This window comes from Aotus nancymaae, unplaced genomic scaffold, assembly GCF_030222135.1.
Source record: "Aotus nancymaae isolate 86718 unplaced genomic scaffold, 86718_ANA_hifiasm-v0.15.2.pri h1tg000040l, whole genome shotgun sequence".
NCBI classification, from domain to species: Eukaryota; Metazoa; Chordata; class Mammalia; order Primates; family Aotidae; genus Aotus; species Aotus nancymaae.
In genome coordinates, this window is record NW_026988454.1 from 23,900,233 (window position 1) to 23,915,223 (window position 14,991).

Genomic DNA, 14,991 nt, shown 5'->3' on the forward strand with positions numbered 1-14,991 from the left:
ACCATGTTGGTCAGGCTGGTCTCAAACTCCTGACATCAGGTGATCCACCCACCTTGACCTCCCAAAGTACTGGGATTATAGGCACGAGCCACCACGCCCAGCCTAAAGTTGATATACTTTAATACTTTAAAAATTATTATCATAAAGTGAATATACTTACTACAAATAGATTCACAATCCCACTTCTCTTTGGCTTCTTCAAGGACTACAGTAATCATCTCTTCCTCGTCAGACTCATCAAGCTCATTCACTGGCAGGTCTTGATCCTCCAAGGGTTCAAGGGTATTCAATTTTATACAACTTTTGGTTGAGTTTTTAAAAGTGAAGAACGAGAAGGGGGAAAAGTGACCTATTATTATACCATGTCACTAAAACTGCAATTTTTAGCTGTGGAAAAACCCAATGGTTTAAATGCACATAGTCCAGTCTCAACTATCATCTTCTGTCAAACTCTGTTCTACCCAGCCCTGCCTCTTCCCCAAAGTGAGTTTTGGACATTCACTAGCTATGTCTTTTCAAGGTAGCTTCCTAAGAAAACAGGTTTTTAAAGCCTAAAACAGCATAATTCATCTGTCTCCTCAAAGTATTCAAATACTTTACTCAAACTATATAGCTCCTTGTCCTGCTATGGGATCTATATGTATAGTGATCATGGAACATCAGACCTTTCAAGCAGATCTGAACACTTCCTCAGTTTCTCTCAAAGAAGAGTCACCTTGATGTGGATGCTGATTTGCCAAAATAACTGGCTGGTCAGTTCTGCTAATCCAGCTGGAGAAACAAATTCTTATCTTTTCACAAGACATAAATACCTACTTCTCAGAACACCTGGCATTTCAGAAAGATGAAAGGAGTATATACTTGGAATAATTCTTAATTCTTCAGCCCCAAAGACTAGAAACACCATCTTACTTTCCAAGTGGAATGTGTCCTTATATTTCTTTCTTTTTTTTTTTGAGATGGAATCTTGCCCTGCCACCCAGGCTAGAGTACAGTGGTGCTATCTCAGCTCACTGCAACCTCTGCTTTCTGGGTTCAAGCGATTCTCCTGCCTCAGTCTTCCAAGTAGCTGAGATTACAGGTGTGTGCTACCATGCCCAGCCTGTCCTTATTATTTCACACTCTAATAATACTCATTCTTCTATCAAAACTTTTAAGCAAAATAAATAAAAGTAAAAAAAAAAATTTAAATGGGCCAGGCGCAGGGGCTCACGCCTATAATCTCAGGCCTTTGGGAGGCCAAGGCAGGCATATTACATAAGGTCAAGAGTTCAAGACCAGCCTGGCCAACATGTTGGAACCCCATTTCTACTAATACAAAAATTAGCTGGGTGTGGCAGCATGTGCCTATAATCCCAGCTGCTCAGGAGGCTGAGGCAGGAGAAACACCTGAACCTGGGAGGCAGAGGCTGCAGGTGAGCCAAGATCGCCCCACTGCACTCCAGCCCAGGCAACAGAGCCACAGTCTGTCTTAAAAAATAAAAAACAAATAAAAAGCTGAACACACATTCTACCGTGACTCTTCTCAAGTCAGATACAAAGAACATGGCTCCTCATATATTCCTATTACATTCTACTTCAGAACGCCAATACCAAAATGTAGGCAAAAGAGATGAACTATATATGAGCCAAAGTTTATGGAAAATGTACCACTTTCTTTTTTCCCCCTTCCAATTTCCCTTTTCTTTTTCACTTTTTCATTTTCTTAATATGGATTTTGAGTAGGTGGATTTTTTCCTCAATTCAGTTATACTATAGACCTTTCTTTGGAGTTCTTTTTTTTTAAAGAGCAGCTAAACAAGGAAAGAAAAGTCACTGTACTTCTCTGCCTTCTCTTTGTAGTAGTCATTCAAAACTTCCTGTAAGCGATTGCTGTCCACTTGAATAGAACCTTCCAATTCTGCATTATCCAGAGCTCCAATTTCATCATCATCATATTGCTCATAAAACTTGAATATAAACAGAGAAAAGATACCATGAAAAGCAAATGTACTCAGTAATACTACACATTTGTTTTCTTTTTACAATAACTTTATTATTACGCAAGCACTATCAAAATTACCATTAAAATATTAGTAGGGATTTAATGCAACAATAAGACGTGGAAGATATTTCTGCTCAGTACTTTAAGACTTACATTTAGACTAAAAATAGGCTCCCATTTGACATGTAAATGAAAGGCATGATTCCACTCAGCTTGGAGAACAAAATGCTAGGCCCAGATTACACCAGAACATTTTTTAATATTTTTTTCTTTTTTTTTAAGTACCACACTGTCTCCCAGGCTGGAGTACAGTGGCACAATCGTAGTTCACTACAGCCTCAAACTCTCAGGCTCAAATGATCCTCCCACCTCAGCCCCTCCAGCAGCTGGGACCACAGGCACATGCCAGCACACCAGGCTAATTTTTTGTTTTTAATAGAAACAGGATCTGCGTTGCCTAAGATGGTCTCAAACTTCTGGGCTCTAGTGATCCACCTGCTTCGGTCTCCCACAGTTCTGGGATTATAGGCATGAGCCACCATGCCTAGCCTGAAGATATTTTCAAATTCCTTGGCTATGTAAACTAAAAGATTGTGCAACTGAAAAATCTCCCACTAATGTATAAACTTCATTCTTATTTAGACAATAATTATTATATCATGCAAATGCTGTTGACACTGTTAAGCTGTGACAAGGAGTAAATAGGGGGTGATGTATCTCTTGAAGAGTGAGATTTGTAGCAACAGTTTGCTTCTCCCTCAAGAGGAGAGGGAAAATAGTGTTAGGTCAGAAGGTAGCAAAGTAAGGACCTTTATTTTAGATTCACCTTGAAGAAAACTATTCCTTCATCCATTTATCATTTATGGAACACTTTAAACTTCTACTACATGCCAAGACACCACTTTAGGCTCTGGGATGTAGCCACGAGCAAAACACAAAAAATCTCTGCCCTTGGGGAATTCACATTCTAATCTGAGACAAATCTATATATGACATACATAATAAAGACGCACATTAGAGATGACGTTAGGAGATGTTATGTGCTACAGAACAACAGCATAGGTGGCATTAAGAACCTGTATAAGTAGGCTACAGGTTGGGATTATAAATAAACCCTGGAGCGAATCTGTTACAACAGAACCAAATACAGTAAATGAAAATTCAAGCTTTCAAAAGCATCTTATATTCTATTTCCATTCTGTTCCTTAGTGTTAGTTATGTCTGAAAACTCCAGGTAAGAAATGGAAAGAAATGGAATTTTGTTTGTGCTCCATCAGGCCGATACTTCAGAAATACAGCATCTTACGGACTACTGTTGGAGAAGTTCAGAATCAGGATGTCAGAACTCAAAGAGGAAAATAAGAATGTTTGATCAGCCAATCCTTTTGACGTATACATGTTCTTTCCAGAATCAAAACTAGGGTGATATGTCTCATAGAACGTGTAAAGGAAAACAAAATAACTAGGGTACTCCTGTGCTCTGTTTTAATAAAGAGACACGCTGTTTCCAACACTCAAAAGTTTTAGCTTTGGGTCCCAATCTCTCTTTAAATAAAAACAAAAAAACAAGGCACACAGCAAGGTGCCTAACATCTACTTAGCTTGGGAGCGAATCAGCTGACTCGGCCAGAGATGTCCAGCTTCCAGATCAGCCTCAACCCGCTCGGCTTCATCAAGGTCCTCAAGTGGACTACTTCTATCTTTCCCTTTGCCACTTGTGGGGGTTTTAAGGGCCACATAGAAACTTACGTGAGTGTCTATCACAGTTACTGAGAATAAAACAATTACAGCTACTTTTGGTTATCCAATCCGGTTGAACGAGGTATCCTTTGAGCCACCTCCAGGTATAAACGTGTGATGTAAATTGGATAAGTCACCTCCTCATAGGCGATTACTCTTTTTCTGCACAGTTCTATGCTTCCTTTGGAGTCTTTGTGCTCCTGTACTGCACTGCTGCCCTTCTGCTTTATGTTGGCTACACAAACCTATAGCTGGATAGCTGTAAACTTCCTGATTGACTGTGTTGTTGCCACTATTTTGTGACTAAGCACTTCAACCTGGGCTAAAGCTAATAGGTATTAAAAAAAACTACCATAAGATAGTACTAAAACATCCTTTATTTGGGGCCCTTACCTTCTCAAACCTCTCATCGTGTAGAGTCAGCTGTTCATTTCTTCTCATGACTGAGGAAGTCATTGAATACTCTGTGAAGCGACTTTTCGTTTCTTCATTCCAGAACAAGTGATCTGCTATAGCTCCATGAGTTTTTCCAGGCACAGACACATCATCTTCATCTGATAATGGGCCTGCAGAGTCATAGTCATCATCGCTATCTCCCTTCTTATCATCCACATCTTCCCACTCACTGCCATCTTCATTCACAGATTTCCTAAAGTAAAGGTCAGAAATTACCTACCAAAACAACTTAAAAAGTAACAGAACAAAACCACTTTACACAAGTAAAGGTATTTCAGGAAGAGTTCTTGTCTAGGCAGAAAGAGTGAAGGTGTTTGACCAATCTGGTTTGGTAGGAAAAGCAATGAATCTCACATTTTCTGCTCTAAAATACAGAAGTCTCAGATTAAATGCTCTTGAAGGTCTCTTCCAATTATTACATTCTATGGTTACCATCCCACTGAAGCAGTAACACTTAGGTTTGAAACAAACCACACATACTGTATATCCATTCCCTCTTCCTCTCCTGTTGGCTTATTGGCCTGAAGGATAAAGTCATCTTCAAGCAGATTATCTGGATCATCAAAGTCAAAATCATCATCAAGAGCTGCAACAATGTCAGGATCAAAATCCAGTCGAGGTCCTAGAAGGAAAACAAAAATTAAGCAATAATTCCCAAGATAGCAACAATTCATTCACTTAACTAACAATATAAGGACCTATGACAGTAAGATTCTATTTATATATTGAGGATAAAAGAATGATTAAGAATAAAGAGTGATCATTCCAAGACAAACAAGAGGAAAAAAAAATGCTGCCTCTCCTTTTGATATCCACTGTAAAAATACCCTTCCATTATAGATCTATAATGCTAAACTTTGTCTAGCATAATTCAAAGCTTTTGTCTGCAGGAAGAAACTGGGCTTTAAATTAACCTGTTAAAAGTAACTCAAATGAACAATTTGTAAACTGTTGTATTTTCAGTCTTTTCTGATGATGAGATTTTAATAAATACCTACCTCTTTCTTCACATATGTTCTTTCATCTATAAAAATACTAGGCTGACTCTGGACACACTGCTCTGCTCCACAAGGAACAGAAAATGAAAAAAACAAAAACAAATAAGAAAAATAGAGTTCAAGAAAAACTCTTGACTGGCCTCCAACACCCTCTGCTACAGTCAATGCTTAACCCTCTAGTCTCATTTCTTTTTAATCCATACCCTTCCTTCTGGGCGTGCTAAAGTGTGTAAAGTTACCTATACTCATGTTCTCTTGCTTCTCCTCTCCACCCCACCCCCTCCTTCTTCCACCTGCCTTTTACTTAAGAAACAAACTAGACATCACCTCCTTTAGAAAGCCTTGCCCAACTCCGTGAGGCTGGGTTTATGCTCCTTACCCCACTGGTATTATCCAAATATGCTGCAATTTATCATTTATGGTTTACTTTCCCCAAATGAGGTAAAGTCTTTAGGTCAGAGACTATGCTTTATTCTGTTTTAACCCAAGGCCCTGCCACACAGTGGCAACTCGAAAATCTGTAGAATAAATTAATTAATTAATGCCACAGGGCAAGTGTTAGTTAATAATTAAAGCAACTTAGGAGAAAATACCAACACCACTTCGTGGACTTTTGTGTTTGTTCTGAAATACAATGTTAGCACTAAAAATTAAAAATAAAATTTTCCCCCAACATATGTGTAGATGGCAAAATGAACTTCTATAAAAATACCTGTATGCTCTTGGGAGAAATTTTGAAAGACAACAGATTATTTTTTAAAATTACACTTCAAGTAATGAATAATGAATAGCACTATTTTTGTAAGAGGTTAGGTGAAGGTTACAATTCCCCTACTAGATTACCAAGAATAGTTTCCCCACTCTCTTCTCCAAACAGAAACTCAAAAGATGTAAGAATTTGATGGTAGGAATACAAAAAAACAAAGTTAACACTCATCCCTTCCTAATAATCCCTGATCTGAATTCCAGACATATTTCAATTGTTTCAATACTTTACTAGGGATAGAAAAGTGTTACATCATTTCTTTATGTTTTGCAAAATACATTTATCCACATGAAAAGACAAAGGAATTAAACTTACCTGAAACTGGAGCTGCTTTATTTAACAATCCAACATCTTCTTCAAACTCTGAAGCAAACACTGATGAAGGCAACTTAATTCCAGTGCTCTTGAAAAAGAAATTGCACACTGGTTAGGTTTATTTGGAAATACTTCTGAACTAGTGTACTGGGTTGAAGTCCCCTCAAAATCAATTTCCATCCAGAACCTCAGACTGTGACCATATTTGAAATAGGGTCCCCTCAACTATAATACGATGAGGTTTTACCAGATCATGGCCCTGTAGCAAGGCCATAGGAGGACAGACTCACAGGGGAGAATGCCATGTGCAGATGAAAGCAAACTGGAGTCAGACCTCTATAAGGCAAGGAACTCCAAGGAATGACCACTGGTAACCTTTGGAGGTCAGGAATGAGCCATGCAACAGCCTCCCTCTAAGCCCCCAAGAAAAAAGCCAACCCTGCTGATACCTTAATTTCAAACTTCTGACCTCCAGAACCACGAGGGAATAAATTTCTGTTGTTTTAAGTTACCTAGTTTATGGTAATTTGTTACTGCAGTCCTAGGAAACTGTTACAACTACATTTGGTGTTCTCTCACCTGTGCTCCAGGTTATACATATGCTAAACAAGGATATTCCATCATCAACTCAGAAGCAACTCTCTGTAATACATCATGATGCTTTCTCTAGTAGATTATTCCATTTATCCCTCAGATTCCATGAGGTACCACCATATTTTAGCAAAAGAACTAAAACTAAGAAAGTTTAAATGGGCTGCCTGCCTGAGAATGATCAGTAAGTGAGGTTCTGGGATTCAACTCCTGGAGTTTCATAACTCCACTTGCCTGAAGTTTCAAAACAAAATTAAACTTTCTCCTCTTAAACTAGAGATAACATCCTAATCTCCAGTAATAGCACAGCACTTCTATGAATTGGCTATCTTAAATCCTTGGGTGGTTATAAATCATTTTTCTGTCCTGTGTCCCCTTGAAATCTCGATTATATACAGTGATTTCACTCCATTCTTTTGGGCATCATCTCATTTAGTTAACTAAGACATAAATGACTGCAACCGCTCATACAGTTAGTCTATACCTAGTACAACCTTCATACCCACTGCTAGATTAAGCCCCTTTAATGGTTTCATCATGTGACCTTCCTGAATTTCTAACAGGTCTCAATTTTTCACTCTGTATTTAACACCCTGGTTTTCAAGGCCCTATAAAATCAAGACCTACTCTATGTATCCAAATTTCTCAGTTACTCTATATGACCATGCAAATCAAGTCCATTCCTCAGTCTTGCAATAATGCCAAACACTTTACTTGGCACACGTGCCTGACACTGAACCACACTGCTGGCTGTCTTGGCACTCTGACTGAAAATGTTTCTTCTCCTGTCAACAGTACCCACTGTCTGGTGGCCAGCTCAGTTCCTACCCTCCTGTATAAGCCCTTTCTGATCACTGTCCTAGAACTTCCCTTGGTGTGAACTCCCCGCCTTCTTCACACGCACGCTGCAATCTACTTAAACATGTGCTAGCCTATATTCTCTGACTGGTTCTCAGGCCTTAGTTTCCTCTCCTCAACCAAACAGTTGATAACATGAGGACAACCACTATGTGTTATCTATCTCTGTGCACCTCACTACCTGCCCTATCCTCAGCCCAGGAAGAGGCACAAAGCTGGAATGTGCATGCTCATTGGCCACCGATAAACTTCTCTGAATCTGAAGCCTCTGAGGTGCATGAAAAAAGGCTACATATGGCAGTGTACCCACAGCAAGATGATATGGCTTCCAAAATGAGTTTCTCAGTAGCATAAATATGGGCAACTGTTATTTTCTGTAGAGTATATTTTTAAGAAAACCACTTTACTAAGACATAATTCACATATAATTCACCTATTTAAATGTACAATTCAATGGTTTTTAAGTATATTATATTATTAATTACTTAAAATTGTGGTAAAATCGACATAGTCTTTTAGGTTTTATTTAAAAGGTACCGTTTGTGATATTTATCCTTAGAAGTTTGGGATTAAACACGAGGTCAGCTTGTGTTAAATGAATTTAACTTTGTGAGATATTTTTCAAATCTTGAAAAGTAGTCAAAGAATCAGATACATGATTAGAGTCTAGATGAATTATTATTATCTTTTTAGAGGAGTGCTGTGTTTTTATTGGTTGCAGTAGTTCTCAACTCTAGGGAGTTTGTCCAGCTTCTTTCTACCATGGCAGCACTCTCTTTCATATGAAAATCAGGGCCTGCTCAAGCGTCAATCATTGCCTTTTTACACTGTCTTACACTGTTTCTGGAGGTTATTCATTATTTCTAATCTATTCGAATTTGGTGGTGTGTTGCAAAAACTAAAGTAAAAAAGTACATGGGACTAATCCCTATTTTTTCATAGCTCTACAGAAAACCAACAGCACTTTTGTTTTTAAATATATCAGTTGTTCCTGTAAACATCACTGAAGTGTCCATTTAAGAGCCTTATCCTGTTAAAAAGCCATTAGTGATTGCTTTTACTCAAAATGAATTAAGGATTAAAAGTTAGTCTTGTATTGGTCAATACAATCCAGCCAGGCAAGACTTTACTAAGAATTTTCTCCCTTAGATCAACAAGTTGAGCCACTATGGAACCCCTTCTCTCTCTCAATAGGTTATAGAAGGAAGTGAGCCAATAAGACAACAATAAAGCCTTGGAGAAGAAGGAATAAAGAAGTTGGTTCTCTATGACACATGTGGTGGGATTTGGGGCCTTACTAAAGAGACACAACCTAGTTAGTGAATGAGCTGCTGCAGTTCACTTTCTTTGGGATGATATCTTGAAACCTAACCCTTCTGAGTCTCCTTAAGCAATAAGCTGTTGCCTGTAAGAACTATAATCACATCTTCTCCAAGGAAAGGAATGCCTAGACCATGACACAATTGTGGAATGAGAAGGATAAACTGGTGTCCTTTCTATCTCTTTCCTTTTGCTCATAAACATAACAATGAATGTCTCCTTTTTAAAAAGTGCTAGTGATATAAAAGTTTCCCACAGGGGAATTTACTCTACATCAAATTAAAAATAAGGTCACAGAGGCATGCACTATGGGCATTCTTAACATAAACAGGGGAGGAAACAGAACTTAGACTAGCAGCACTAATTTCACATAAACATGTACTATCATTTGTCCTGAAAGAGAAGGTATTAAAGTGGACCACACATTTGTTCACGATACAGGACTGGTATTATCATCCACTCATTCTGTTCTCGCTTATGGGTAGCCTGCTCATGGGCACAAAAGTGTTAAAGATCTGAATACTCCACAGAAGTTAAGTTCCATCTTAGAACAGAGTTTATGATCCTGAAACAGTTATGTTGTTAACATAACTGTTAGAATTTCAGCTGCTTTTCTTCTATTGAAAAGTGCTGTCTAACATGGCCATGTCTATCAATCAAAAGTTTTAAACCTATAAAAAGACTGTTACTGTTAAACCTGACACCAGAGAAGAGGTGACCTATTCTCTCCTGATGGTATACATATGTGCATATACATATATTATTTTAAGTGGAGGCATGGTCTATCTTTGTGCTCTTCATACTGACACCATTTCTTGCCCCAAACAGTTATCTTGATTTAAAAATGATTTCTTCACCTCATTCCCACACTGAAATTGCTGAAAAGCCTTACTGGAATTACCAGCGTTTCTTCTTTCTCCTCTCTCCTGTTGTGTGCACTGAAAGTACTTGAGGGAATGAGCTCTGAGGGCCCAGATGGTTCCTTCAGGTGCTGCAGGTAGTCATAGTCATCATCGAAGAACACTCCATACTTCCTCTGTTCTGCTTGCCTTTCTTCATTGCTTATCTAATAAACAAAACGGAATTAGTACTTTCTTCACTGTTTATCTATAAAGAAAATGGAATCAGTATGTCTTCCAAGGATAAGGCATGGGAATATTCCAATGAGTATCGCTTTCCAAGTAGGAGGCAGATGGCACATGAACATTTTGGCTGATAGGAAAAAGACAAAGAATTGTGGGCAGACTCAGGAAATGTACAGCTTCAAAACCAGAGTGGTACACAACATTACAATGGAATGAAAACATTAATGCTTTTAAAAGGGCAATAAAAATAAATAACAATTGCTCCTTCCACTAGACATTTCTGTGCAACATTTCAAGTCAAGATATATACATACACACACAATTTATTTTATCATCTATTTGGAGAGTTATAAGAAAAGACTTGGGGAGGCCAGGCACAGTGGCTCATGCCTATAATCCCAGCACTGCGGGAGGCTGAGGCAGGACTATCACCTGAGCCCAGAGTTCAAGACCAGCCTGGCCCAAATAGTGAGACCTTGTTTCTACAAAACAATTTTAAAAATTAGCCAGGCCTGGTGGCGTGTGCTTGTAGTACTAGCTACTCTGGAGGATAAAGTGGGAGGAACACTTGAGCCCAAGAGGTGCCCAAGAGGTATAAGTTGCAGTGAGCTGAGATGGAGCCACTGTGCATGCCAGCATGGGCAACAGAATGAGACCCTGTCTCAAAAAAAGAAAAAAAAAGAAAAAAAAGATTTGGGCGCCTTGAAACGTAAGTACAATTTCTTGTATTTATATGTAAAAAAAAACCCCTCTCAACATACAACAAAATTGACTTTACTGAAAAGCTAAACATGGCCCATGCCCCCCAACACTGTTTCATAATATGTACACTTAATAAGTACTGTCCAACATTAAGTCAATCTTTTCGAGGCTCCCTTGCAAAGTTCCCTGAACTAACCCAGGAGCTCAGATATTTTACATTTCCTAAGATGAGCAACCAGGAGGCAAAATGCAGTTTGTGGTTATGAAATGGCAGTATCTTAGAGAAAGCACAGTTTGAGCATACACTGGTGCACTAGATAACATGATGCCACATTGTAGCTGGTGTTTTAGTAAATATTTACCATTATTCTACAAGATTTGCTCGTTTAAAATCTCAAAGATCTTTGCCTTCCCAATTAAAATGACATGAATGATGTCATTTACGTTATTTATGATGTTATATTCCCAATCAAAACATGAAAAATCAGCAAACGTACTGAAAATTAACTTAGAGATTCTTTTCCAGGATATCCGTTATCTGAGAATAACAGCTGGCTAACAATTTATTAAAAACTACTAACATGGCTTGGCACGGTGGCTTATGCCTGTAATCACAGCACTTTGGGAGGTCAAGCTGGGAGGACTGCTTGAGCCCAGGAGTTTGAGACCAGCCTGGGCAACATGGCAAGACTCTTTCTCTATTAATTTAAAAAAAAGAAAGAAAAAAAAGAAACTATTAATAGTCTACCTATAAACTGACTGGGTAAAGAACAGGACCTACTTTTTGTGTGGGCAACAGAACCCTCTGGGGTGCAGTCTCATCTGCTGCTAAAGGATCTCGTTGGCTCCGGTGGACCAAGTGAAAAGACACAGCTTTCTTCTTCTCTATAAAGGGCTTTTTCTTCCTGTGAGGCTTCAAAGGAACAAAATCACAACAATTAATTAAAACAGAATAAAACGATGGCGAATAACTCCATAGTCCACAAATGCATCTTTAGTACTCATGTTAAAGATAAATACTTTTTAAAAATCTACACTTCCAGGGAAGGTAATATCAGCTGTGTTCTGTAGAATCCATACTTAACCTTCATTCAACAAATATTCCTTGAGCACCTACTCTGTGCCAGACCTTGTTATGCAAACTAAGAATACAGAAGTGGGAAAGTCAGATAAAGTCCCTGTTCTTAGCAAGAAAATCAAGATAATTTCAGGTGAAGAAAATATAAGACAGTGATGTGAAAATGACTTAAGAGCTACTTTAGACTGGCTGCTCAAGGAAGGCCCCTGGCAGACTGAACCAGAAAGACAGAGAGCCTGCCACAACATAATTTGGAGTAGACAGCTCCACATAGGGTATCTACCAACCAGTAAATAAAATCAGGACACAAACAGCTAAATTTAATAAGATCAATCATGTCTTTCTACATTCTTGTTTTGCTATTCAATTTTGATTCCCCAAACTCTGAAATCAATTAAATGGCTTTACTTTGGGTGCAACCTTATACTCTTCCACAAGTTCCCTTTCTCAGCGCAAACAGACAGGCAGACACCTGCCACTCCAATGCCGCTGAGGGAGACCAGCAGCTCCCTCTGCTCGACCCCAAGAAGCACAGCGTGGTGCGTTTGTGTCTGCAGTCACCAGCTTTCAGTTTACCGAAAGCACGCAGGGCTGCAGGATCCCAGGAGTAAAAAGGAGGCCATTCTCCTCTCCGGGCCAAATCCCTGGGAGGCTCAGCGGTAGGAGATTATAACTTGCAAAGAATACCCGGGATGGTGAGCATGGCCCATTCCGGGGTACTGTGCCGCAAGCAACCTCTGGCACGATCCAGACCCAGGCCGCAGTAGTCAAGGCCATTACCGGAACCAGCCTGGCCTCTGCAAAACCACAGCGCCCGGCCGCCGAGGCAAACAAGCCTTGCTCACCATGCTGCAGCCGCGCGACGCTCACCCTCAACAGGGGCGGCGATGACACCCTCGAAGTCAGGCGGGGATACCAAGGCCCAGCTGAGGGCCGCGTCTCTAGGTCTCACCACACGTGCGACTCCGGGAACCGGCGAAAACTTCACGCAGCCCCGGCAGTGGAAATGGACCAATCCGAGGAGCTGATGGGTCGCGACCGGAAGTTACGTAACTTGCTGTATCTCCACTATCGCGAGAAGCTACTGGGAAGTGGGGCTATTTCGGCTCCCACCCACGGGCTGGCTGTACTTTTTTCAGCCTCTACTCTCCCTCTGGGGAAAGAGAATCGCGCGGTTTCCTAGCGTTGAGGGTCCGGAGGGGGTTTCTGCTTGTGGAGGAACCTCCTCTTATAGCTCCCTCTACGGAGACTAGAGGGGACGAATTTAGCATCCCCGTTGACTTGTGTCCCTTACCTATTCCCAACCATAACAAAAAGCCGGGGACACGGAAGGCAGGCGGCCACCCGGCTGGGATCGCCAGGTTTCAGGTTTCCCCTCCCGGCGGGGGCGGAGTCGGTTGCCGTGACAACGGAGGCCGAGGCCCTTATAGACTGCACCAGACTTGCTCAGTTTTTATTTCCCACCGTTTCAGGAACTGCTTTCATCTGCCCTGTTAACCAAACCCTCGAGACTCTGTTGACTGTAGAGGCATTTGAACTAATAAATTATATTCAGGAATCTCTGGTGTTTTAGGCCGGGCGCCGTGGCTCACACCTGTAACCCCAGCACTTCGGGAATCACCTGAGGTTGGGAGAGACCAGCCTAACCAATATGGAGAAACACCGCCTCTACTAAAAATACCAAATTAGCCGGGCGTGGTGGCGCATGCCTGTAATCCTAGCTGCTCGGGAGGCTGAGGCAGGAAAATCGCTGGAACCCAGAAGGCGGAGGTTGCGGTGAGCCGAGATCGCGCCATTGCACTCCAGCCTGGGCAACAAGAACGAAACTCCGTTTTTTGTTTTGTTTTTTTTAAATAGAATCTCTGATGTTTGAATGTTAACTCTCTCCCACTGTTTAAACAAATAATAGGCTATAAGCATGCATTCTTAGGAAGATTTCAGGTTGGTGCTGGCACACTCACATAGCTTTCCTTGGACAAAAGTGTGTGGTAAATGCACTTACTTTCATCAGCAGATTTTTTTTTTTCAAATTTGTTTCCCTGCTACCCTATTCCCAGTTTCTGGTGTCCTCTCAATGAATGAGTTACTTTGGATTGTGTCTTTATGTCCTAGGCATTGCCACTGTATTTGTGGAGTATTATTCTTTTATTACAGTAAAAATTATAGAAATAACTTAGGTTAGGACCATAAAACTTGCCTTGGGATATTGCTTTGAAACAGAGATAATACATAGCACTCCTATGTGCCAGTGATTCATTATTATTATTTGTTATATAGAATTAAGGTTTTATTTCCGTTCAGTCAATTGTATTTACTGTATCTTCAGGGGCTAGAATAGTGCCTGATGCATAGGATATATATGCTCAATATGTATTTATTTAAATGAATTAATGTCTGGTACTTTATCTGAATCATCTCATTTCATCCTGACCGCAACACTATGAAAGAGATGCAATTATCTTCAGCATGTTACCAATCCTAAAAACGAGGCATGAGAAATACAAATTAAATACTAAGTCCCCCAGCTGACTGAAGGGACCCCCTCTTGGCAAAGGGGACCCAGAGTAACCTTGAAAACTGAGCTTATGCTTCGCCTTGTTATATTCCTTTCCTCACTAACCAGGGCCTATCAACCTTTCTACCCTAAGGGCAAAACAGAAGCCAACCCTTTCAAAAGGCTCCACCACTGATAGCAGCCTGATGCTGCCCCTCCTTTTTTGCCTAAGAGACCACCCACCATGGAGTGGGTCTGGCCGACCTACAGAGCATGCCCAGTAAGGGTATTATTGGCCTCTACTTCGCCTTTTGACATCAGACACTGAAAACTCTTCAGATCACGCTGATGCCCCCATTTTTTGTACCTGGGACCCATGAAGGTGCAATGAAGCTCAACTGCACATGCACGTTTTTCCTTTCGTAAACATCATGATTCCTCCTATAGCATATTAAATATGTATATTCTGCCATCCTGCCCCCTTTCACTTTGTCCCTCTCTCAGAATGTATGTTTTTGGCTTCAGGCTGGAGACTATGCTTCTGAGCCTGTCAGAAAGGCCACCCTGCAGCCTGCAACCCTTATGCACCTCATCACTCTTCAGT

At 40.4% G+C, this 14,991-nt stretch overlaps 1 protein-coding gene and 1 pseudogene across 4 annotated transcripts in view; one reads left to right on the forward strand and one right to left on the reverse strand.

Moving 5' to 3' along the window:
- LTV1 (LTV1 ribosome biogenesis factor) overlaps positions 1 to 12,891 on the reverse strand; it is a 28,832-nt gene extending 15,941 nt beyond the window's left edge. The window contains exons 1-8 of one of the 4 annotated variants that reach the window (XR_002478567.2): positions 12,739 to 12,889; positions 11,597 to 11,728; positions 9,921 to 10,094; positions 6,260 to 6,347; positions 4,661 to 4,802; positions 4,118 to 4,373; positions 1,822 to 1,949; positions 161 to 300 (exon numbers count right to left, since the gene is read on the reverse strand). Coding sequence is in view for 3 of the 4 variants with exons in the window: in XM_012474504.3 (XP_012329927.1) it covers positions 161 to 300; positions 1,822 to 1,949; positions 4,118 to 4,373; positions 4,661 to 4,802; positions 6,260 to 6,347; positions 9,921 to 10,094; positions 11,597 to 11,728; positions 12,739 to 12,741 (1,063 nt within the window). In the remaining variant the exon portion in view is untranslated. Of the gene's footprint in view, positions 1 to 160; positions 301 to 1,821; positions 1,950 to 4,117; positions 4,374 to 4,660; positions 4,803 to 6,259; positions 6,348 to 9,920; positions 10,095 to 11,596; positions 11,729 to 12,738 lie in introns of all 4 variants that reach the window. The other 3 variants (XM_012474505.3, XM_012474504.3, XM_064360611.1) reach the window with 3 other exon arrangements.
- LOC105732298 (synaptophysin-like protein 1) lies at positions 2,696 to 4,066 on the forward strand (annotated as a pseudogene).
- Positions 12,892 to 14,991: the final 2,100 nt, after the last annotated feature.